Here is a 26,535-nt window from a genome sequence, read left to right as displayed (position 1 = left end):
CTCTCTTCAGGCTGCTATCAAACTAGGTAGCTGCCTTGAAAACCCACTCTGGCTTCTATTGTTCTACCCAGAAGCCTCACATCTGAATCGTCATCATGCAGATTTGGTGAGACAATTGGAAATTCTTAAAGGAGAGAATTAGTTTACAAAAAAAAGAGAGGGTTTTTTTTCCACATTAAAAATGGGAAACACAGCCGGGCGGTGGTGGTGCACGCCTTTAATCCCAGCACTCGGGAGGCAGAGCCAGGCGGATCTCTGTGAGTTCGAGGCCAGCCTGGGCTACCAAGTGAGTTCCAGGAGAGGTGCAAAGCTACACAGAGAAACCCTGTCTCGAAAAACCAAAAAAAAAAAAAAAAAAAAAAAAAAAAAAAGGGAAACACTATTACAATGGAAAGAGTTAGGTCTTTGTATGATTACATGATGCACAGTTTGAAAATGGAACAATTAGATGAGAGGATAATTAATGTTGAGGATAATGTTGATGGGATTTACATAATGTCAATTATAAATATTATCTGTTTGATCATTTTTTGTTTTATCATTTAAAAATTTGGTTAATATGAGTGCCAAGATTAAAGTTTTAGAAAAACTTATTAAAACAGATCATAAAGACATTCAGATTCAGACAGAGGAATTTAAAGAACTAATCTCAGCATTGAATTATGAGGTTACAGAGGAGCAGCATAAGGTTTTCAAATAGCCAACCTTAATTTATCCAGTAACCTTACAGGAACTGCCAATTGATAGATATCCCCAAGGCTGTGTAAGAGCTGAATGGACTCCTGTGCAAATGTTAGATTTGAGGAGATTCAAGGAAGCGATAGTGTCATATGGTATGCAGTCACCTTTTGTGAAGAAGATGTTAAACTCATGGTCAACTTGTAATTGAATTATCCCTCAAGACTGGAGAGACTTTGTTACAGCAGTCTTGAAGGCTGGTCCTCAATTACAATCTCCTTTAACAATGTAATGCAAATTGCTAGTCCTTGAAAGTTATTATTATAATCTATTTAGGATAATAAAGAAATGCAGGTTAGTAGTTAGTCACCTATTACAATTAAACTTGTAGTCATGTTAGGCATGTTTTCAAGGTGAAATAGATGTATATTTTAGATAGACAGGTCATCTTCAAACACTTCAGAGATCTCCAGAATATGGGATTTAAGATGTTTTAATAACATAGGTTCTCCTGGCAACACCAATCTACTTCAGAAAAGATGATGGGCATCAAAGAAAATCCATATGGAGTTCGATTTCTTTCTGGCAAAAAAGAAACTGCCCTTGCCTAACTGCTGACAGTATGCTGTCCAAACTGGACAAGCAGGACACAAAAGGAAGTGACTGCTGAACTTTGCCAAGACAAGATAGGACAGCCCTCCAGAAAATCCTGTTTCACAGAAAAGTCTGTCAGATATGTTAGGCCTGTAGGGTGAAGATGGGTGCCCCAACGTTGCAGAGGAACCTTGGGTGCCTGTCCAGGCAGTCAGCTGTTTCTCTCATTTCTGACAGTTTTTTGGAAGTTGCTTGCTTCCACTTCTGCTTACTCACATAATATTATTTCCTTCTCGGGTCTCTGATTGAGCTGAAGACTTTATAGTTATAGCTATAGTTTTCCTTGTTACCAGATTCAGAAAAGAAATTCACTAAAGAGGTGTAAACTGTATAAGGTTAAGAGACATTAAAAGATAATTTTGGTAATGAAAATTACAATAGAAAGTGAATTAGGTACAACCTTTTGGACTCACCAAGATAGGATAGATATGGGGTATTTTCTCTGAATTCATCAATTATTAATGGACTAGACATTGTTGATATATTTATTGACTGTACATATATTGTATATAGTTATTATACTTCTTGTATATAGTTTTTTCTTATATTAGTTACAACATTCTTTTTAATTTTTAGACAAAAAAGGGGGAATGTGTTGTTCAAATGTTAAATGTTCTTTCAATAAAAAATCCAGAGCCAGATATTGGGGTGAAAGCTGAAAGATTAGAGAAGCAGAGCAAGCCACAGCCAACCTCACCTTGCCAACTCCATGAATCTTCTGACTGAAATCCTCTGAGTCCTCACCCAAATGGGTCTCAGCTGAACTGCTTTAGTTCCTGTTTCCTCGTGCCTTATATACCTTTCTTTGCCCAGCCATGTCACTTTCTGGGATTAAAGGCGTGTGTGCTTCTCAGAACTGGGATTAAAGGTGTGTGCTGCCACTACTGCCTGGCTCTGTTTCTAGTGTGGACTTGAACTCACCGAGATCTAGACAAATCTCTGCCTCCCGAGTGATAGGGTTAAGGGTGTGTGCCACCACTGTCTGGCCTCTATGTCTAATCTAGTGGCTGGCTCTGTCCTCCAATCCCCATGCAAGTTTATTTAGGGTACACAACATAACACTACAGAAATGTGGTGATATTTTGTTTGTAGTTTAACAAATAAAGCTTGCCTGAAGATCAAAGTGTTTAGCTAAGCCACTGGTTAGTCATAGAAGCCAGGCAGTGATGGCACACACCTTTAATGCCAGCACTTGGGAGGCAGAGGCAGCAGGATCTCTGTGAGTTCAAGGACAACCTGGGCTGCACAAGATTGATCCGGTCTAAAAGAGAAACAGAGCCAGGCAGTGGTGGCACACACCTTTGATCCCAGCACTTGGGATCTCACACCTTTAATCTCAGCACTAGGGAGGTAGAGACAGGAAGTGATATGGCTGGGTGGAGAGAGGATTATAAGGTGGGAGGAGAAGGGAGCTCAGCCCCTTTTTGGTCTGAGGATTCGGTAGACATAAGAAGTGCCTGTGGCTCGCTCCTTTGTCTCTCTGATCTTTAAGCATTTACCCCTCTATCTGACTCTGGGTTTTTATTATTAAGACCAATTAGGATTTGTGCTACAATGGGGTCTTTCACTGACCAGGAGCTCATCAAGTACATTGGACTGACTGGACAGCAAGCCTCAGGCATCTACCTGACTCCACCTCCACAGTGCATGAATTACAACTGTGCATCACCATGACTGACTTTTGGTTAATGTATGTTCTGGGGGTGGAACTCAGGTCCTAACGTTTCCATGGCAAGCACTTTATTGATTCAATGGTCTCCTCAGCTAGCTTCTTAATTTTTTTTTGTTTGTTTGTTTACTTATTCCTCCTTGGAATACTGAGGAAAGGTCTTACTGCTACAGTTTTCAATTTGGAATCCATGAAAGAAATAGTTAAATAAACAAAAGGAAATAAACAGCAAAATGGAAAGCAATAATAATCAAGGGGGAAATAATGAAACTTATGACAGTGAAAAGGTCCGGGGAAAGATCCAATCCCAAGGATGTCTCCCAACTCACTTCCTCTACCCAGGACCCACTTCTTGCTTTCCCCATTCCCCAATGCCATATTATGAATCCATCAAGCCACTAGCTCATTGATTCTATCAGAGCCCACACTATCCAGTCATCTCTGGAAACACACAGTCATACCTCAGAGGTGCACTTCACTCATCTCTTAGGCATCTTCAAGCCAATCCTGCTAGCAATCAAAATTGTCTGTCATGGTAATACAGAGTATGTTTTAACTGTTATTTTTTGAAGCATGCATATTAAAAGCCTCTGTTTTTTTTTTTGTGTTTATACATTTTTATTGCCTTGGTATACATGTGGTTTTTTTTTATATATATATATATATATTTTTTATTTTTTTATTAATTTATTTTGCAATACAATTCAGTTCTACATATCAGCCACGGATTCCCTTGTTCTCCCCCCTCCCGTCCCCCTCACCTTCCCCCCAACCCCCCCCCCCCATTCCCATCTCCTCCAGGGCAAAGCCTTCCCCACAGACTGAGGTCAACCTGGTAGACTCAGTCCAAGTAGGTCTAGTCCCCTCCTCCCAGGCCGAGCCAAACAATCCTGCATAGGCCCCAGGTTTCAAACAGCCAACTCATGCAATGAGCACAAGATCTGGTCCCACTGCCTGGGTGCCTCCCAAACAAAAAGCCTCTGTTTTAATATAGTATTGATAAGTCTAACCCTCATTTAAAACAAATATTTGAAGGTTTTCAAGACTTTTTAATAGTGTGTGGATGTCCTCGGATCAATAAGCCTACCCCTAGACTTGCAATTTGTTTTATTTGCTGTGTCCCCATGGGTCTTCTGATCACTAGGCCATCTCTTTTCTCAGGCTGGCAAGAGACCTCCACGTCCAGCCCTGTGGTGGGTGAGTGGTAGTGGGCAAGAGGTAAAGTGGAACTTCAGAGAACTGAGTGACATCAGCCAACAGGCAGCCAATGTCCTCTCGGGGGCCTGTGGCCTGCAGCGTGGGGATCGTGTGGCAGTGGTACTTCCCCAAGTCCCGGAATGGTGGCTGGTGACCCTGGGCTGCTTTCGGACTGGTTAGTAACTGCCCACACAGGCTGGGCACTTCCTCTTGGAAAGGAAACGCAGGGCAGAGAACTTCAGCTTCCTCTCCCCAAAGACCTCCCCACAGAACATGCTGTCCTTACGCCCTATTGGTCCTCACATCCCACCTGCCCTTCCCTGTTGGCCCCCATGGCTGTTCACGGCCCTTCTCTGGGGAGGAAGACAATTCCCTTCCTCGCTCTCTTTAAGCCATTTGTCTTCTCCAGGCCTTGTTTTCATGCCTGGAACCATCCAGCTGAAATCCTCAGACATACTCTACAGGCTGCAGTCATCCAAGGCCAGGGCCATTGTGGTCGGGGATGAAGTGGCCCAAGAAGTGGACGCTGTGGCCCCCGAGTGCCCTTTTCTGAAGGTCAAGTTGCTGGTGTCTGAAAAAAGGAGAGAAGGATGGCTCAACTTCAAGGCGTTGCTAAAGTGAGTCTCTCCTGCCTTAGCCAGGTTTCCATCCAAAGTGGAAATCAAGACTAAGGAGCGTGAGACAGTAAGGAAAGGAAAGGAAACGCAAGTGTTTAAGGTGGTCTCATTCCAAAGGTGGGTGGGGCTCGGTATGCATAAACCTTCTGAGAAGCACACAGAATGCCCCCAGGATTTTCTAACAAAGGACCAACAAATACGTTCATCTTCATTTGTTGACGGTTGTTAGGGGCATTATCTACCACACACTTCTGGGCTTTCACACTTGCAGGCCCAGAGTCCCATGCCATAGTAGCATTTAAAAAAAGGAAAAAGCCTGGAAGACTGAGGTTCTGAGAACATGGCTTACTGGGTAAGAGCACTTGCTGTACAAGTATGAAGACCTGAGTTCAAATCCCCATCACCCATGTAAAATGCCAACAGGGCTGCACATGCCTGTAACTCTAGCATTAGGAGGTAAAGGCAAGCAGAGCCCAAGAGTTCGCAGGCCAGCCTAGCCTAGTCAAAAAGCTCAGATTCTGGTTCATTGAGAGACTCTGTCTCAAGGAAATATCATGGAAAGCAGTAAAGAAAGACACCTGACACCCTGCTTTGGTTTCTGAATGTTCACACACAGGTGTGTGCTTATTACATACTCACATGAATACAACACACACACACACCACACACACATACTACAAGGCACAGATACATAATATATACATGCATACACACACACTACATAGGCACACATGCATATATACATACAGACAGACAGACACACACACACACATACACACACACCACATAGGCACATATAAATGCATACATACACAGGTACCTACAAACACACACACACACACACACACACACACACACACACACACACACACACACACACATATCCTGGCATTAAGGTGAATCACTTGCACATGCTAGAAGCAGCAACATGCTATTGATTTGAATGGGTCTGAAAGGCATCCAGAACTATTCACCACAGCCATTGATGAAATGTGAGGCAGCATCTAAGAGATGCCTGGTACACTGACTTCCAGGCTCTTCTTCCCACATTCTATATCCCTAGGATCCGCTTCCTTCCAGAATAGTGACCCTTCTGGAATTTCACAGCAAGACTGGCTGGATAAATGCAATTCTGCCCCCTGTTTAGAATCCTTCCACAAGAGGCATGTGCCTTAGGAAACATCTAGGGAGAACATAAAGTTTTGTTGTTGTTTTTCGTTTCTACTGCCATGATCTTTAAAATCATTTCCATAAAAATAAACAATAAAATACCAGCTTTGAGAGATTCAAATTCAAGACTCTAAGAGATCTGTGGGTTACTCCAGAGAATAAAAGTGGGTGTCAAGAAACCATGTGGGGTGCTGGAGAGATTGGCTGCTCTTTCAGAGGACCTCTGTTTGATTCCCAGCACCTACATGGTAACTTACAACTATCAATAACTCTAGTTCCAGGGGATCCAATACCCTTGTCTGGCCTCCACAGGAAACATATGCTCATTGTGTATATACATACATGCAGACAAAACACTCATACACACAAAAATAATTTTTTTCATTACTTGGAAAACGAACTGCTCAACTTTTTTTTGTGTGCTCCTGGTATGCTGGAGCCAACCACAACTGAATTAACATTCAGTCCCAAACAAGTATTTCTCTTTTTCTTTGTTGTAAAGTTAACTTTCTCACTAAACTCTGAGGTAGGTTTTTTTTTTTTTGTCCCCATTTTACAGATATGGAAAGTGAGACTCACAGAAGTTAAGTAACTTGTACAAACTTACATAGTTAACAAAATGCTGACTCTCTCAGGAATGCATGAATTTTACCACTCAACAGCTGCCGTTCAGAAACAGGTCATCTGACTTGCCCTCGTCTACTTGAGGGCTAGTGAGGGAAGATGAGTCACAGAATCATCAGTATCCAGGCTAGATCTGAGACATTGACTTTCTGGTCCTTGTAGGGATGCATCCACCACTCATCACTGTGTGGAAACTGGAAGCCATGAATCAGCTGCCATCTACTTCACTAGTGGGACCAGTGGCCCTCCCAAGATGGTAGAACACTCCCATTCCAGCCTGGGTATCAAGGCCAAGATGGACGCTGGGTAAGCTGAGCCTTTTCCCTCTATAGATTCATGACAACTGTCCTGAAGTCAGGTCTGATTTGCCCTGGAGACTTCCAACAAGACAACTTGAGAAGGGAGGCTAAAAGGGCAAGACTTCATGTACTGAGAATTCTCCAGTGTGACATCTCTGTTTTAGACAACACAAGGTCTCAAAAGACCCCTTCCTTGTTTCAAGCCACACTAGTAGGATAAAAATAGCAGCGGGCGCAGATGCCCTCTTCCCAGACACTCTCTGCCTTGTCTTTGGGTTCCTGGCAATTTGTTTGAAAACACCCAGATTCCAGGAGGACATCATTTTGTCAATAGCTCCTTTGCAAATTCATTTATGTGAGAAGTGTCATTAGAAGAATAGGGTGAACAGAGTTATCGGAGTTTCTAGAACACAGGTCTCAAGCTAGCACTGATTTCATGACTAGGTCACTATGATCTGTGGAATTAGAAGGTATGGTACCAAGGTCTTCATGAGCTAATAACTGAAGATCTCTGTGTTCTTTTTCCATAGATCCTTCTTGCAATGTTAATTTTATTACTAGAATGGGAAATATTTTAATGTTAAGAACTTTTTAAAAGCATAAATGTCCTACCTCTGAAGCTCATTGGCTAGCCAGTCTAGCCAATCAGCAAGCCCCAGGGTCAGTGAGAGACCCTGTCTAAAAACTAAGGTAGAGATTAATAGATAAAGGCATCTGCACACTCCATACATGTGTATACTTGCACACACACACACACACACACACACACACACACACACACACACACACAAATGGTTATTTACTTTGATGCCTTCTGTTAGTAAGCTTTTCCTGGATGGTTTTACTTGTCAGTCACTGTTCTAGTACTGGGAATAAAGTGAGAGCACAACCCAGTTATGCACTGATTTGTGTCTTCTGGGGTCACACTTTCTAAAGCACTGCCACCTTTCCACACATGCTGCATGCCCACACCTCACCCTTCCCCACACAGCCCCTCAAACACCATGCCCATCAGTGCACTCAGCTCTGTGTGCCTATGTTCTGTGTTCTCAGCACCTGGACAGGCCTGGATGTCTCTGACACGATATGGACCATCTCAGACACAGGTTGGATAGTGAACATTTTAGCCTCATTTCTGGAACCTTGGTCATTGGGAGCATGCACATTTGTCCATCTTTTGCCAAAGTTTGATCCACAAACTGTTCTAAAGGTAAGAGAGGACTGTCCATATTGGTTGGTCAGAATAAGCTCAGGGTTTACACACTCCAGGTCATAGCAGTTGGTTTCAATTCATAAAACTTCTGCTAAATCCCAGCCACATGGGTGAGCAGTGGACAGCATGAAGAAAGATGGAAGTTTGCATCCATCTAACAAAGCTCACGGTCTAGGGAGAGAGATGGACACAGGCATGGAGGAATGGCATATGTTCAAGAGATGGGACTAGGTGGTTCTTCTCTCAACTAAGAGGCACTTCTTTTGCTGGGAGAACTTAGATAAAGGGATGGGAGGTGATACCATCTCCCTCACACACATGTATGCATGCATTTGTGTCTGTGTACATGCCTGTGTCTGTATATAAGTATGTATGTGTCATATTTCCTTCTTCATTTGCAGTGTAACCCAAAATAATGGTTAAAACGTATGAAACGCCACTATTCTAGTGTACAGTCTGAAAAGCATTCACTTGGGGCAGACACTGCCTCAGTCACCTCCCAGAAATACAACCGACTGGGGGGGCTCACACAGCAGATGCTTCCCAATCTTCTGAAGGATGGACTTAAAGATGATCAAGGTGCCGGAGGGGTCACCTGCTTAGTGAGGAACCTCATGCTGTAGAAGATCAATCACTTTCTTGCTGTAGACTTAGGGGAGGGAGGTGGGGAGGTGAGAAGGGAGGGAGGGAATGAGGGAGGAGGCGAGAGAGAATCTCATTCTTATGACACTAAACTAGTGTGGCATCGGCACACCTTTTTCAGTACTTGGCATCATTATCTCCAAATCCAATCACATGAGGGTTAGAGATCCAGCCTATGGATCCACTCAGCATATGGAATGTATGGTTCATTTCAGACATCAATGTCACCATCACCAGATGGAGGCCTCACATGTCCCCATAGCTGCAGAGGGTGACCATACCTCCCTTGGCCATGCTCGCACCTCATAAGTTAAAAACTCTTTTGACTTCTACCAGCTTAAATTTCACCTCTTCTCTCTCTCTCTCTCTCTCTCTCTCTCTCTCTCTCTCTCTCTCTCTCTCTCTCTCTCTCGTAAATTCAGGTGTAGGGTGGATTATCTTTTGTGTCTGGTTTATTTCATTCAGTAGATTTCTCTGCGAGGTTAATCCATATTTTTGCATGTGTCTGGTTTGTCCTTTTTAATTGTTCTACAGTATTCCATTCTAAGAATGTGTCACCCTTTCTTTCCCATCATATCAGAGGTGGGTGTTTGGTTTATGTCCAGTTTGGGGAATTTACCTGGGAGGAATTCTAAAGAGCAAATAAGATTACTTTCCCTGTAGAGTCTGAGGTAGATATTAAATAAATTTACATGCTATAGCTGCTTTTTACTGCATAGTAACAAGTAATAAATGTTCTTTTGGATGGCAAAAGTATACTACAGAATTAGACAGTGTCATCAGTTACACATACAGGAAACTATTGTATGATGCGTGTTCCTTTTTCCTAGATGTTTGCTTAGATCACTATTCAGCTCTACACAAAACAAACGCCGTAAGGAAAACAGCATTGCATGCCGTGTGGCGAACGCTGACTCCTCCAGTTGCTTGTGAGCCACTTACCCCTGCAGGGCTCAGGTCCATGAACAGGATCACAGTGTATGCTGCAGGAGGTCACTGTGGGAACTTCAGGAGGAAGCACAAGGCATAGTTAGCATTCGGTTCCAGGCCTTTCTTGGACACTGCTTTGGAAATACTGAGACATGATTCCAGCCACTTTTGGACCACGATAGTCTCTCACAATTATTTTCATGGAAATAGCCTATAACAAACCTAGTTCCAGAAGGTCAAGGCACTGATCCGAGATCATATAATCCATTTGCTGCAGCATCTGGTGGAAGTATTGCAGCTCTGAGGGGAAAGGCTTCCCCAATGCAAGTGTTGCAGCTCTGAAGAGAAAGGTATCCTGGCAGTCAGGAGACAAGCAATACCACCAAGTCACACCACACAACAAAGTTCACACAAGAGACATATTGGTAGGGAAAACCCCAGGAGGGTGGCGGCCTCTGCTTGAGTGAGAATCAGTAGGGAACTGAGTAGAAGACAGGGCTTATATGGATTCTTGGAAAGTGAAAATTTCCAGAGTGTCCTGGGGTTGGAGGGATTGTGTGGCCTGATTTTAGGGCAAGCTCAGGGTTTGGTGGCCTGATTTTGAAGCTCAGGGATTAGAGGGATTTCTTGCTGAGTGATTGGTGGGATTTCGTGCTAAGGATTGGTGGGATTCTGTGGCCTGATCTGGGACAGGCTCGGGGGAATGATGTTTTCCCCTGCCTGGCCCTTGTCTTAGTTAGGGTTTCTCTTGCTGTAACAAAACACCATGACCAAAAAGCAAGGTGGGGAAGAGTGAGTTTAACTGGCTAACACTTCAGCATTGCTGTTCATCCCTGAAGGAAGTCAGGACCAGAACTCAAACAGGTCAGGAACCTGGAGGCAGGAGCTGATGCAGAGGCCATGGAGGGGTGCTGCTTACTGACTTGCTTCCCCTGACTTGCTCAGCCTGCTTTCTTATAGAACCAACAGCCCAGGGATGGTACCACCCACCAGGGTTGGGCCTTCTCCCATTGATCACTAATTGAGAAAATGCCTTACAGCTGGATCTCATGGAAGCATTTCCTCAGCTGAGGCTCCTTCCTCTCCGATGACTCTAGCTTGTGTCAAGTTGACACACAAAAACTGCCAGTACAGCCTTGGTCTCTGACTTGGGGGTCAAGTCAAGGCCAGAGTGTTTTTCCTTGGCCTCAAGGTCATGGTATTCTTTCCTTGGCCCTTTTACCCTACATTTGATCTATTCCCCTTAATAGCAGAGGCCTTACACCCCCTTTGGTGAGGTAGGGTTAGAGTTACAAGGACGAGTCTTAAACTGAGTGGGAAGAGCCAGCCAGGCTTTGACAAAAGTATTCCAAATGAATCTTGGACCTCTTTCTGTCTGCATTCATTTCTCTGTTGTGTCTTGAGCACGTGTGAGAGTCGTGACGCTTGGTAAGTCTGAAGCAAACACAACAGACGAACTAGGATTTCAGTCTGTATCACTACACCTTGAGGAGTAATGACTGTCGTGGTGATGTGTGCCTTGCTGAGCTTGGCATCTGGTCTAATGAGCAGTGTCTCAGATAGCTCTCTCCCCACAGGTGCTGTCCAACTATCCCATCAACAGCATGGTGGGTGCCCCCCTCATTTACCGGATGTTGCTACAACAAGATCTTTCCAGGTGATGGACATTTGGGGGGCTGGTAGGAGCCTCTAGGCTCTCCCTATATCTATTTATCTGGACACAATTAGCCTATATAAACCCAGGGCCACCATCATAGCACCCAGAACTCAGTCCCAAGCCTGGGTAGACTTCAGTTCCTACAAAACTAAGGGAAAATAAACTCTTCTTCTTTAGTTACAAGTTCCCACACCTGCACAGCTGCTTCACTGGAGGGGAAAGCCTTCTCCCAGAGACTCTGGAGAACTGGAAAGCCAAGACAGGACTGGACATCCGAGAGTTCTATGGCCAGACAGAAACGGTATCTACTCCCTAGGGGACCATGGGCTGAGTCTTCTGCCAGACTTCAAATTCTGTTTGATAATCTGTTTATTTTGAAGTAGTGTATCACTCTTTTGGTTGAGAAATACATATTGAGCATCTACTACAGGAACAAAATGACAATGTTCCTGATTTCACGGGCATCGCATTCTAGTGGGGAAGGAAGGCAGAAAATCAAGAAATAGATGTCATGGTAGGTAATGCAAAGAGCTATGAAACAAGGCAAAGAGGAGTCAAGAGCTAGAAATTTCATCACTTCTGTGTTGCTGTAGCATAATAATTGAGGCTAGGTGATTTATGAAGAAAAGTAGATACTTTGGCTTATAGTTTTGAAGCCTGGGAAATCTAAGATTGGATGCTGGCATCTGCTCACACCTTCGGTATCCCCATGCTGCTTCAATGCATGATGAAAAGTGGATGGGGAAACAGACATGGGCCAAACAAACTAAAATACGGGGTAGCCTTGCTTGGTAGAAACCTACTCTTGTGTCTTAAGAGAGCTACCACTCAGTCCTATCAGAAGGTGTTGATTCCTCTTCTGACCTTAGAGGTTCCACCTTCAAACACCACCACCACTACCACCGCAACAAAAACACAGCAGCTGTTCCTTCAGACAAGACGATCATGGACGTTCTCGTGACGGAGTCACACATTAGCAGAAAACTGTAGCTCTCCGATGTGTCAGGCACAATACTCAGCTGCTCAGACAGAAGCTGAGGACAGGGAGAAGCCAGCAAAGTCCCCATCGTCCCTGCCAGTCTTGGAGTTAGCAGGCAGCATGTGTACAATATGTATCTGCACTGCTCTGTGCTACTCATCAGAACAGCCTCGAGAATCTGTCTCCCGGCTCAATTATTGGCTCCTTTTCTGAGTGTCTCCCTCTCTCTTGACCCTCAGTGCTTCTCTCCTCTCTGACCTCTCACCTGTCTTCCTTCTCCGGCTAATGGACCCCGGTAGTGTCCCCCACCCCACCCCGGCAGGCTGGAGGCAGTGCTGCGATGTGAAGCAGTCAAGAAGAACTTGAGAATCCACGTGAGGACTACAGGGCATGGAGCGCACACCTAGTGAGGGCTTCCATCCATCCAGAGGAGAACATGTGCAGAAGAGGCTTCTCTGTCCCACAGCCTCTCCGAGGACAAGGTTTATTTCAGGATTCAAGGAAACTGTCCCTAAGATCTTGTAGGCCTCTCAGACTGCAGATGACTAACTTTGTATTTTAAAAAATTATTGTCATATAAGAATTGACTTAAAATTCCTCCTTCTTCCCCATCTTTTTCCCCTCTTCTTCTTCCTCCTTTCCCCCTTCCTCCTCCTCCTCCTCCTCCTCCTCCTCCTCCTCCTCCTCCTCCTCCTCCTCCTCCTCCTCCTCTTCTTCTTCTTCTTCTTCTTCTTCTTCTTCTTCTTCTTCTTCTTCTTCTTCTTCTTCTTCTTCTTCTTCTTCTTGTGTACCTGAGAATCAAGCCCAGGACCTTGCACAGCGAGGCAACTGTCCTACCACCAAGCTACACCCCACCCTGCTGTGTGATGTTTCTATGTCTGTGTGCCACACATCACGATTGCTCAGGGTTTTTAGCATATCCACATACTCAAACATTTAGTCTTCCTCTGTGTTGGGAACATTGCTTCTTCTCCAACTTTGAGACATGTGATCCGTTGCTGCTGATATTAGTCACTCCACTGTGTTAGAAAATGTGAGAACTCATTTCTCTCAGTTAGCTGGATTTGTGTAGGGTAGTTGTTCATTTCTCATCCCTGGGAAGTAACCAGATTGTCTTCTGAACAAACAGTTTGGTGGAGCCACTAGGACTGGGGTTCCAAGAAGAAAGCTGGGGGAATGGGTGTGGAGGAGACAGGCCTGTGAATGGCTGAAGGCAGGAGTGAGAATTGCTCACAGAACCCTTCCTTCCCCGGACCGTGCAGCTCTTTCTGAGCCTTGCTGTTCTGTCTGCTCCTCTCCACAGGGTCTCACCTGCAGAGTTTCCAGAACGATGACCATCAAACCAGGCTCCCTGGGAACAGCTGTCCCCCATTATGACGTTCAGGTTTGCTAAGGGCAATACGGAGGGAGGGGAAACATGAATTTGTGGTAATATATGTATTTATTATGTTTTCATTGAGTGGAACTAATAGTAGGTATGCCAGCCCAGCTGAATGAATGCCCCAGATCCCCAGCTTCCAACTAAAAAAAAAAAAAAAAGCCCAGGTCTAGATGGATTCACAGGAAAATTCCACCAGCCTTTCAAACAGAAACTATAGCCAATACTTTTTTTTTAATTATAATTTATTAAAATCTGCCCAGGCTGGCCTCGAACTCGTGATCCTCCTGCCTCTGCCTCCTTCAGCAAATCCTACGGGCGTGCGTCACCACAACCGGCAGTCAATACTTTTTTAAATTACTCTAAAAAATACAAACAGAAGGAACACCTTCAAAATTCTGTGAAGCCATAATAACTTGGACACTTAAGCCAGGTAAATATACTAAAACAAGGCAAATAAAACTATAGACCAGCCGGGCGGTGGTGGCGCACGCCTTTAATCCCAGCACTCGGGAGGCAGAGCCAGGCGGATCTCTGTGAGTTCGAGGCCAGCCTGGGCTACCAAGTGAGTCCCAGAAAAGGCGCAAAGCTACACAGAGAAACCCTGTCTCGAAAAACCAAAAAAAAAAAAAAACTATAGACCAATATGCCTGGTGAACATAGATGCAAAAATTCTCAATAAAATACTTATAAACTGAATACAGGCACATATAAGAAAGATCATCCACAATGATCAAGCTGTCTTGCAGGCATGGTTCAATATACCTAAATCAATAAATATAATAAATCATATAAGTTGGCTTAAAGACAAAAGTCACATGATTATCTCCATAATGCATCAAAAAACCTTTGACAAAATCCAATCCAGCTTCACAGTAAAAGTTCTGTAGAGAACAGGACTGGAGGGAATGAACCTCAAAGTAATAAAAGTCATATATGAGAGACCCACAGCCAAAATCAGCCGAAATGAAGAAAGTTTGAAGAAATCAGATTAAATTCAGGAATGAGACCAGGCTGTTGACTCTCCCCATCCCCTTTCTATAAAGTACTGGAAGCATTAGCTGGATTAATAAGGCAAGAGAAGGAAATTAATAGGAAAAGAAGAAGTCAGATTATCCCTATTTGCACATGATATGAAATTATACATAAGAGATACCAAAAATTCCACCAGAAAACTGCTGAAAATGTTCTACACTTTCAGCAGTGTCAGGATCAAAGTTCAACTTAAAAAATCAGTAATTTAGCCGGGCGGTGGTGGCGCACGCCTTTAATCCCAGCACTCGGGAGGCAGAGCCAGGTGGATCTCTGTGAGTTCGAGGCCAGCCTGGTCTCCAAAGCGAGTACCAGGAAAGGCGCAAAGCTACACAGAGAAACCCTGTCTCGAAAAACCAAAAAAAAAAAAAAAAAAATCAGTAATTTTTCCATATACCAACAGCAAAAATGCTGAGAAAGAGATCATGGGTACACTCTCATTCACAATACCCTCGAGGATATATCTAGGAATAAACCTAGTCTTCCAAGGTGAAAACTTCAATTCTCTGAAGGAAGAAATGAGGAAGACACTAGAAGTTGGAAAGATTTCCTATGTTTATGGACTGGTAGAACTAATATTGTGAAAATGACCGTTCTACTAAAAGCAATTTGCAGATTCAGTGCAATTCCAATTAAACTCCCCCCCCCATGATACTCTTCACAGAAATAGAAAAAAATCCTAAAACTCATATGGAAGTAAAAAAAGACCCCAGATGGTGAAAGCTACCCCAAGCAAAAAGAACAGTGCTGGAGGAGTTACCATACCAAATGTCAGGTTATACTGCAGAGCTACAGTTACAAAGAGCACAGTGTCAGCATCAAAACAGTCATGTAGATTAATGGAGCAGAATAGATCCAAACATAAGTGCATGTAATTGTAGCCATCTTCTCTTTGACAAAGATGTCAAAAATACACACTGGAGGAAAGACAGCAACCATGAACAAATGGTGCTGGGGAAACTGGGTGTCCACATTTAGAAGAATTAAATTAGACCCCAAAAATCAAGTGGATGAAAGAACTAAACGTGAAACCCAAAACGCTGAAACTGTGAGAAGAAAACATCAGCCTATGAGGAGCTGAAGCAGGAACTCACCCTCTGAACAAGACTCCACTTGCTCAGCAATTAACAACTGACAAATCTGATCTCACAAAAACCGAAAAGCTTCTGCACAGCAAAGGAAACAACCAGCCCTGTGGAGAGAGTGCTCCTACAGTGGGAGAGACTCTGCCAGCCACACATAGGACAGAGTATTCCAAGAACTCCAAAAACAAAAAGTCAAGAGAACAGATGAGCCAATTCAAAAATGGGTTATGGATTTGAACGGAGTTCTCAAAAGAAACCATAAAAATGGCTAAGAAACATTTAAAGGTATCCATCATCCTTAGCAAATAGGGAAATGCAAAGCTAAAACTACTTTGAGATGTCATCTCACCCCAGTCAGAATGGCTAAGACCAAAAAAAGAACTAACAACAAAAGCTGTCGAGGGCACGAGGAAAGAGGAGCCCTCATTCATTGTCAGGGGGGTTGCAAAATGGCGTATCCACTCTGGAAATCCATGTGGAAAATCACAGAAAACTACAGGTAGGTCAGCCATATGTTCTAGCTATACCACTTCTTGACATACGTCTGAAGGACTTGAAAATCCTACTCCAAAGACAGTGTTCAGCCACGTTCATTACTGCTCTGTTCACAACAGCCAAGAACCTAAATGTTCTACTGATGAATAGATAATGAAAATGTAATACATAGACACGATGGGATACAATTCGGCTGTAAAGAAAAATGAAATCACGACCTTTGCAAGTGAGTAGATAGAAAATATACTGAGTGAGGTAACCCAGACCCAGAAAGACAAATGCTGCGTGTTCTTTCTTACTTCAGGAGCCCAGCTCCAAATATTTAGGCTTGTATATGTAACATGGAGTAACCACAGAAACCAGGAAGATAGACAGAGATCATGGGGAGGGTGGGGTGGAAGAAACTCTAGAGAGGGTGATAGAAAGACATGGGTGTATGAAGGGAAAATGAGAAATCTGGGGAGACTTTAGCTGAAGAGTCTGGGAAGGAGAGTGAAAGGTAATGCAGAGGGAGGGGGTAAAAAAGACAAATAACACTAAGGATGTTTGAAAAGGCCAAAGGGAAACATGCTATTTTATGTTTATTTAAAAACATATATAATGTGTATGTAGGGTGTGTGTGTGTGTGTGTATGTGTGTATGAATGTCTGTGTCTATGTCTATGTGTGTGTGTGTGTTTACATACACAGTTTAAATGAAGTTAGACCACACAAGTGCTAATGCTTCCCTCAAGAGCCAGACACTAACAAAACCCAAAACCCTAATGCCAGGCATGGGAATCCTCCCTTGGAGTTGTCGGTTAGGGGTGGTACTCCAAGAGATTCCCAAAACAACACAGGCCATTGCCATTGCCCTTGGTTGCCCTCCAGGACCCGAAGATAAGACACCACATACTTTGGGCACAAGACTTGGAGAAGTTGAGCTGGCACTGACCTGAAAATCTCCTTCCTGAGGCCCAGCTCTCACAGTATTGGAAGGTGCTATGCAAGCTGACCAGGAAGTAAAGCGATCAGTAGTTCTACTCAGCTGTGAAGCCTAAGGACAAGTACTGGCCCAGCAAGATATCCCCAGTGGTGCAACAGTGGCAGTGTTATCTTAGAGATAATTAATAGATATAACCAATAGTGTAACCAATAGACTCACAGCCTGCTCAACAAGAGACAACTCACGCCTGGTACTACAAACCTAGGACTGGAGAGGACATGGATCCTAGAGAACCCACTACTACCATTTCCCTAAACTAAAATAATTTCTGACTGCATCCTGGGTACTTATCCTTAAACCCACAGATAAGCCTAACTTATCCCCCCGCCACACACACTCACTCTGCAGGAGATGGAGACCACTACAGATCCACAAGCTATCCAAATGCAGAGAACAGCTGGCCGTGGGGTAACCAACCCCAATTGCTACATCTTTAGTGAAAACCCACACCTAAGGCCAGGGAACATCTTGGAAGAAAGGTCAGGAAAACTAAAAGCCAGGGGACCAGGGTTCATGTTGTGAGATAGTTATCTTCTAGAGATGGCAGCAGATACTGCACACATGAAATCTCAATGCTACAGTTGTCAAGACAATAATGACCTTACCCAACACAAATGGGTGAGATTTCACAGGGCTCCACACCTACATGAGAAAGTAGAAACCATCAGTGGTGAGAGAGCCAGTTTTCTCCAGGGACAAGCTTCCTAATAGGTTATTCAACCCCCAATAGTCAACCCCTTAGCACAAGTATATTTGAGCAACACTAAATGGACTCAGCATGGTGTGTGTGTGTGTGTGTGTGTGTGTGTGTGTGTGTGTGGGTGTGGGTGTGTGTATGTGTGTTCATTTACATATGTATGTATGTAACAGTAGTTAAAGAAGAAAATATAATGAATTTGAGAGGAGTGAAGAGGGACAGGTAAGGAGTTGAGGAGGGGGATGGAAATGATGTAAATAAAATATTAATGTATAAAATTCTCAAAAATAACAAGTTTAAACTTAAAAATAATATTGATATATTAAAATAATGTTTTAAAAGGAGGAGGAGGGCCACTGTGATGGCTCGGTGTGTAAGAGTTTGATTCCCTGAGACTCACATGGTTGAAGGAGAGAAAAAACTACAACCTGCACATACACACACACACACACACACGAATGAATGAATGAATGAATGAATGAATGAATGAATGAATGAATGAAATAGCTTTAGTTTTTGAAAAGGAAGAGAAGAGAAAGGTAGTGGGAGAGGGAGGGAAGAGAGAAGTAAGGGAAGGAGAAAAGCAGGAACCACTTTGCTTATCTAGCAAATTGGCTGAATAGTTACATTGTTAAATGTGATTTTGAAAGAAAAACAGAAGTGACTTGGCCTAATGTTTTGTAACTTGGGTTTATCTTTTAGTGATCAGGCACCCTTCCTTCTAGGTCAGTAGGTACCCACTGCAGCCCAGAGCCCAATGACTGATAAGACAATGGCAGCTTTGCCCCTCTCTGTTGTTTATTGACAGGTTACACTCGTTTTTATTAGCATTATAGTGACTGTATTGTAACTAACGTGTTTTCTCTTTTTATTGATTTGGGCTGAATCTAAGAACTAGAATTTATGTTTATGTGTCTATGGTTACATGTAGATTTCCGTTTATTGGAAGTGTGACAACTTCTGTCTAATTCGGAATCATGTGTGATAATCTGTCATGTAATTCACTATGTTAACTATACAGACATGCTTGTCAGTGTTCTGTTTTGTTCACAAAGCATTTCTGTTTTACAGAAGTCATTGTCCAAGCATAGTGCCTCATAGTTGAAGGTCAGTAGGCAAGGTAGCACAACAACATTTGCTTTTAGTCTCTAAGTCTACAAGTGAGGAGTTTCTCAATGATAATGGGAGGCACATGCTTCTCCTGAACCCTTAGAGCCAGAGGCACCTGCCCAGGTTCCTCTGGTCCAGTACACTGAGAGGTTTTACTAGCACAAACCCAGGCAAGTGGACCAGGAATCCAAGCTTAAACCTCTTGGCTTCTCTTGACTTCTGGTTCATGTTGAGAGCAGAATGGCCTTCACTTGACCAACTCTGCCATCATACCACTGTTTGTGCATCTCCTTTTTGTGGGTTATCCATCCAATCTTCCTCTTCCTTCAGATCATAGATGAACATGGAAATGTCCTGCCCCCTGGCAAGGAAGGAGACATAGCCATCAGGGTGAAGCCCATCCGGCCTGTAGGCATCTTCTCTGGATACTTGGTGAGGACCTATGCTCTCCCTCTATTCCCTGTCAGGATGAGATAAACCAAATAAGTTGAGGGATGTGTAATGTTATAAATACCAAGAGGTATTGGCGAGATTCGCAGAGTTATCAGGGTTCAAGATCGGGCACTTTTCCACAATGATACCTAATTCTGTATAAGCCAGGAATAATATTAAATTAGAACAAAAAGGAATAGGCACTTTATGAAGAGAGATGCCAGGCCATTTACTCTTGCCAGTCTTAGCCATTTACTAAGAAATCACTAAAAACTCACCTTTCCCCACAAGCCTTTGCAACAACAAAACCTTCTATAATGTGCCAGTATGCTTATTGCCTCTGAGCATTTCCCCTGCTCTCTCCACAAAGCATGGACCCAGGCTCTATGGCATTGTGGAGCTTTAGAGTCATGCTGGATACTCCATGGAGAGTACTGACAGCATCCAGGGTTCAGACCCCTGGAAGGCACTCACAGATAATACCTGAGTAGGGCCAGCTCTCTTTCCGTGTAGTGATGGTGAAGCCAGAGATTATAAACTCAGTCAAACCTACAGCTGTTGGGAAGTGCTAAGAGGGAACCTCAAACACACAACTTCTGGATATGTGGCAAATGCTTGTGCCCAAGATAATAAATGGGCAAGTCCAATGATAATGCTCTTCCTATCATTTAGTGTAGCAGGTCTCAACCTGTGGATCATGACCCCTTTTGAGGTCGAATGACCCTTTCACAGAAGTCATCTAAGACCATCAGTAACCATAGTTATTTATATTACGATTTATAACAGTAGCAAAAATTACAGCTATGAAGTAGCAATGAAAATCATTTTATGGTTGGGGGTTACCACCACATGAAGAACTGTATTAGAGGGTCTCAGCATTAGGAAGGGTGAGAACCACTGGTTTATTGAGCAAGTGCTCTTAAAACTCCTGATATACCTTAAACACATTTAATGCTCTTAGACACCATGTAAAATTTTTAGAGCCAACTTGCTTAAATTCAAATGCTGTTCCAGTATTTGCTGGATGATTGGGAGCAAGTTATCCATCCCCCTGTCTCACATCCTCATTGGTGAGTTGGGTTATCACGTTGTATCGCATTAGCAATATAAAGGCAATAGTATTTATGAAGCACCTAGAACTGTACCACATACAAGTGTAATAAATAAATAAACCCTGACAGGTCCAAATTATCACCTCCGCGGGGGAAACTGAGGTTATGCAACCAGGACACAGCTACATTGCACTCTTCTCCAAACACTGTCTGCACACTTTCCCCATGGGCTCTCACATTCTAGCAAGGGACTAGAGCATGGGTGTCCCCATCTAATACACGTGAAATAGACACAGTAACATCGGCAGATATATTTAAGGCCATGATGGGAATGGCAGCAGAAGCTGCATGGTGATTACAAGAAATCTGTGGTTAAGAAATGTGGCTCCTTGCCTCAGTTCTACAACCTAGAAGAGCAGATTGGCTTCGGACAAGCCCCTTGAACTTCCCTTGACATTCCTAATGATGGAGCTGGGTGAAGAATTCTAACCTCCTAACTGGACATCAACTTAAAACCCATGCTCCCATTCCAGAGTAACAGAAAAATGTCCAGAAAATGCTAGCCCTCAAGCCTACTCACTGCTCATATGTTAGTGGCTCAGCTAAATAGAAGAGTCCAGCCATGACAGAAGTGTGAACCCTGGCTGAGACTTTGGAATCCTTCTGGCCAGTCTCTAGACCTTTCAAGTATAATGAAAGAGTCGGGGGTGGGGGGTGGGGTGGGATATACCAAACGGACTCAATAACCTTAGGTGGTATTGTGGAGTGAACAGATGTTAAATTGTCTGCAGAAGGAAAGATGAAATATGCAAGGGGAAACACCCTAGACTATAAATGAATCATTGAATATGTCAATATTATCTATAAGACTAGATTCAGGGTAGTAGGTGAGAGACCTTCAGTGGAATGACTGAAATGAATGGAGACTATCCAGGTTGGCTGGGGAATCCAAAGTTGGTAGATCTGTGACAGGTCCACCATACAATGTGCAGTTGCTCAAGTGGTAAACTGAAGGAACTGGTCATAGAAGTCCTCGGACAGGGGTCTTAGACTTTGCAGACATAGTAGCTCTCTGTTTCTGTGCTCACTAGGAAAATCCCAAGAAGACAGAGGCCAATATTCGAGGAGACTTTTGGCTTCTGGGAGACCGGGGAACCAAGGATTCAGAAGGGTATTTCCACTTCTTGGGGCGGACAGACGATATCATTAATTCCAGCGGGTGAGCATTGTTTCTGGACCAGGAAGGGTGTTCTGGAGTTTTGTTCTTCCTTGTTCTCAGTCCTAGAGGTTGGGTGCCCTGTCTTCTCTGAAGGACATACTTTTACAGGTACCGGATTGGACCATCAGAGGTAGAGAATGCATTGATGGAGCACCCTGCCGTGGTTGAGACAGCTGTGGTCAGCAGCCCAGACTCTACCAGAGGAGAGGTGACATGTAGTTGTGAAATGCAGGGACAGTGTTGTAAGGAGGTTAAGAACACAGATTCACAGGCTAGACAGCTTGGGCTCAAATATTGACCGTACTGCCAATTAGCTGTATGACCTCCACCATGCTGCTGAACCACTATTTTCCTCAGTTTCCACATTTGTGAGATAAGGGATTGTTATGAGCATTAAATGTGCTATATATTTGCAAAGTGCTGGGGACAAAACTTAGCACCCTAGCACACCAGCACCTGTAAGGAAGGATCTGCTCTTGACCACAGTCAAAGAGAGAGGACTTGGTCTAGAAGATGCAGCCCTTGAACTAGGGCATAACTAAGGAGGAGGACCCTAAAACATCAGGGTGACAGGACTGTGCAGAGCTTAGTGTGTGTGTGGGGGGGGTGTGTGTAGAGGGCTTAAGGTAGATCAGTGCCCCAGTGCACTTCTGCCTGGTGCAAGCTTGGTGATGTCCTATGTCTGGCAGATATGGGCCACATGACGTGTGAAATAATGAGAGCCACTGGGGGAGCAAAAGAGGACCTTCCACTGAGCTTTGAGTTGTGGATGGTTTTATTTTACTTCCCGTCAATTAAATATGAAATTTGTATCCCATCCTACAGATGGATAAACTGAAGTTTAAAGAGATTAAACAAACCATTTAGAGTCCCCATTCTTTGTTTTCCTATCTCTCCTCTCTGCGTCTACTTTCCCCTCAGCAGCCTTTACTATCATTGGGGTATTAGGTGAACCTGGGGTCTCTTAGCCTCACTTCCCACTCAAAAAAATAAGTCACTTGAGAACAAGTTGGAATGTTGGCTGCTCTTACCCACTTCCCATGTTTTCCTTTCCTTTGGCCCAGACATTTGGATGGATGCAGGCATTTAGTTGTGGCTGTGGTGGGCATCTTGATACTGATTTTGCTTCATCCCAAGAGATGAGTAAGTATTCTGATCCCTCTTGGGTCTCATCCTTGCTGTAGGTGGTAAAGGCATTTGTGGTCCTTGCCCCTGAGTTCCTGTCCCATGACCCAGACCAGCTCACCAAGTTGCTGCAGCAGCATGTGAGGTCAGTGACAGCACCATACAAGTACCCCAGAAAGGTAAGGCCTTTACCACTCCATGTCCCCTGTGCTTACAGAACACCTGTTATAATTCTCTTCTTTGGCACAAAAACAAGGCCTCTAATTTAAAAGTCCTCCCTGCAGTGACCAAAAACTCCCCCAAAACAACCCAACAGCTATCTTAGTGCATGAGAAGTGGCCAGAGCCTTTGACTCACTCTGAATGAAAAGACAAATGCTTTTATGGAAGGTCACTGTATAGTGGGGCTTTGCAAAACTATTCAGAACTATACAGTTTTCAGTTGCAAGAACAGAAATATAACTTAAAATTTGCTGCTTGTATAATTGACAAGTCCATGAGAGGGCACAATCTTCTTCATGGTTAGTCCCAGGCATATGTATGATGTGCTCAGAGATTTCAATTTAATTTCTTCACTCTCCTTCTATATTGACCTCATTTATTGAAATGTTCTCTCTCTCTCTTTCTCTCTCTCTGAGGTGTCATCCTCTCCAAGTCTACATTCTTAGCAGCTTGGCAAACTGCAGTAGAGAAATTGCATGCATGTCCTCCACAGACCAATGAAAGTCTTGGAGTTGCTTCTTGCTGGACTAATTTAGATACCCATAATTAAACCATTCTATGTAACCAGGACAGTGGGATATCCTGATTGGTCAGTTCTGAGTCGTGTGGTCATCCTTGCAGAAAGCAGAGGAAGGGTAGGAGAAGGTTCTTCTCCACACCCAAAATGTGATCTAAGTGAGAAATAGGGGGTTCTCCTAAGAAGATGGAAACGCTCCTCCCAGAAATGACAGAATGAAAGGACTTTCACTCTGGGCACTAAGACAAATGCTCTACCATGGTGAAGAGACCATAACTGCTCAGCATCTCATCCCTGCGACAACATACCCGAGTAACACTTAAAGGAGGAAGTAGGTAGTTTGGGTTCATGGTCTCAGAAGTTGTGGTCCCTGGTCAGCGGGCCCCATTAATTTTAGGTGTGTGGCAAGGATGAAATGTCTGGTGAAAGGGCATGGCAGAGGGAAGCTGTTCACCTCATGGCAGTCAAGAAGCAGACCAGTAGAGGAAGGGACTAGGGACAAGATAACTAGGGATAAGATAAATAAGGATTTATTAAGGAATCCTTAATAAAATAAATAAATTAATTGAAAGAAATAAAAGAAAGTTAGCTTAAAACAAAAAACAAAACATACAGAGTTTGATGTGGAAGTTTAAGTGTCTGCCTTTGGGCTATGCCATGTTCATCTTGCTGCTTCTCCTCTCTTCAAGACTACATATAAAAACTAGTGCTCTACACCTCCCTTCTCTGTTCTAGCCATCTTCTTCCTGCCCTGGTTTCAAGAGACCTTCCAAGGCTTCTTATGGCAAACAGAGCCAACTTAGAACATCTCCATCCTCCATCCTCATGTACCTGGGCCCTCCAGTCTTAAGAGCTAGTGCTCACAGCATCTCCTCTAAAAAACAAAATTCAGTGTACTGTAGTCACCAATGACCCACATTGATCTGATTTTTCATAACAGGTGGAGTTTGTCTTGGACCTGCCCAAGACCATCACAGGGAAAATTGATCGGAAAAAGCTTCGAGCCAAGGAATGGAAAACATCAGGACAAGCCCAGGCCCAGTGAAATTCCCAAGGCTCTCCCTGGGCTTCTGTCTTCCCCATTCCTTTCCTGTGACTTCTCACTTTTCCTATGGAGACATAAGATTACTCACACAGAGGCATATATGTGAATTCTGTCTTTGCTTCATTATTAAAACAGAACAATGACATGTTGGATACTAAAAGAAGAAAGAGGGAATGAGAGATTTGCAGAAAGAAGTGAGAAAAAGTCTAATAAAACAGCAAGGAAAAGAATTACAAATAAAAGTGGGCTGGAAGGGAGGAAGGAGAAAGTAGAATGAAGAGGGGAGAAAAGAGAAGGGAAGGAACTGGAGAGAAATTAGGAAAAGAGGAGAATGTGGGCAGGACACTGAAGTCTTCCCCAAATTGCTTCAGTTCTTAGGGACATCGTGTCCAAAGGGGGAGCAAATACCACAGAGCATTTGTCGTGCACAAGGCACTGTGCTAGGCATGTCACAGGCTATCTACATTCATATGTGTTGCATCTGCAGGCTCAACTTCTGCGCATCGAAAGACGCCACTCCCTGTGGCTCACATTTCTTCTTGTTTCTACACTTCCTAGAATCACTATTAAAATCATTTCAAAATCAAAACTGTGATTTGGGCAAGACAGAAAGAGGGGTTTTGCAACAGTTTATGGACTGGAGAACCCACAAAGGATAAGCACCCACACTCATACACACAGACACACACAAATAAATAAAGTAATAGTAATAAAAACTAAAAACAATAAAGGATGACATTAGACAATGCCTACGTTTAGCTGCCTTTTTAGACACAAATTGCCCCACTCTTGAAAAGCTTGCACATGTATTTAGACGTTCTTCAATGCCTCTGCTCTCCCTATTCTGTCGAAAGCCTTTTCTTGACGCATTTACTCTCTGTCAATTATTCATATTAAATTGTGATTGAAGGCATAGATCTTAAATGGTCACACTAAGGACTTACTTTATCTAATGAAAACTCTGGCTAGAGAAAAATCTCTGTCCAGCCAAAGCTCTTTCATAGTGGAGGGCACTGGGTGGTTTTTAGTTGAGTGACATTATCTGATCTAAATAATAGTTATCTGTGTCCCACAGTTTTTCTGTTGATCCTGACTGGTCCTTCTTAACCATGGCTTACTATCATTATCCCATATTGAGAATTGTGTGTATGGATGCATGTTCATGTTTGTTTAGGAAATGTGTGTGTGTGTGTGTGTGTGTGTGTGTGTGTGTGTGTGTGTGTGTGTGTAAGTGTGCATGTACATGGGTGTTCATGTATGTGAGCACTAAAGGAAAATCTTGATTGTCCCTCTCAGGAACACCATCCATCTCCTTTGAGAAAGAATTTGTCACTGGCCTAGAGATCACTAGTTCAGCTAGACTAGCTGGCCAGTGAGTTCCAGGGTCTCCTGTCTCCACCTCCCTAGTACTGGGGTTACAAGCACATGCTACTCCTTTACTTTCTGTGCTGGCTCTCCTACTAAAACTCTTGAACGTGATTTTTACTGCATCCCATTACAGTGTCCAACCCATGAGCCCTGCCTTGGGTGTTGTGCATAGTGGAAGCCCTTTTCTTTCAAGAGGAATCTGCGCTGTCCCTCAGTATAGACTCTGACTCCCTTCACTCCACTCCATCCTTCCTTCGTGTGGTTTAGATGAAGTATTCCTAGTAGCTTGTACCTTTAACAGGGGCCAGTGTACAATGCCTGTGAAGAAGTCACCAGCTCTTCCTGATCCTCTGTTCTTTTTGTTGTTGTTATTGTTGTTGTTGTTCCCTGCTTGTGATACCCTGACAGCACCTTTTCAAAAGCAGGGACATCAACCATCACCACCC

At 43.5% G+C, this 26,535-nt stretch overlaps 1 protein-coding gene across 1 annotated transcript in view; it reads left to right on the top strand.

Moving 5' to 3' along the window:
- The window catches only part of LOC128094252 (acyl-coenzyme A synthetase ACSM2, mitochondrial), a 31,591-nt gene extending 6,870 nt beyond the window's left edge, over positions 1-24,721 (top strand). Inside the window, exons 2-13 of the mRNA XM_052712481.1 lie at positions 4,163-4,373; positions 4,608-4,815; positions 6,772-6,915; positions 7,962-8,118; positions 11,271-11,350; positions 11,528-11,651; positions 13,633-13,713; positions 19,441-19,542; positions 21,686-21,813; positions 21,922-22,021; positions 22,998-23,117; positions 24,617-24,721. Of these exons, the coding sequence (XP_052568441.1) occupies positions 4,163-4,373; positions 4,608-4,815; positions 6,772-6,915; positions 7,962-8,118; positions 11,271-11,350; positions 11,528-11,651; positions 13,633-13,713; positions 19,441-19,542; positions 21,686-21,813; positions 21,922-22,021; positions 22,998-23,117; positions 24,617-24,721 (1,560 nt within the window). The remainder of the gene's footprint in view (positions 1-4,162; positions 4,374-4,607; positions 4,816-6,771; positions 6,916-7,961; positions 8,119-11,270; positions 11,351-11,527; positions 11,652-13,632; positions 13,714-19,440; positions 19,543-21,685; positions 21,814-21,921; positions 22,022-22,997; positions 23,118-24,616) is intronic.
- Positions 24,722-26,535: the final 1,814 nt, after the last annotated feature.

This window comes from Peromyscus californicus, unplaced genomic scaffold (genome assembly GCF_007827085.1).
Source record: "Peromyscus californicus insignis strain IS unplaced genomic scaffold, ASM782708v3 Scaffold_4__1_contigs__length_199733344, whole genome shotgun sequence".
Lineage (NCBI taxonomy): Eukaryota > Metazoa > Chordata > Mammalia > Rodentia > Cricetidae > Peromyscus > Peromyscus californicus.
The sequence above is the reverse complement of the archived record's forward strand: the minus strand, read 5'-3'. Positions and strand labels throughout refer to the sequence as shown.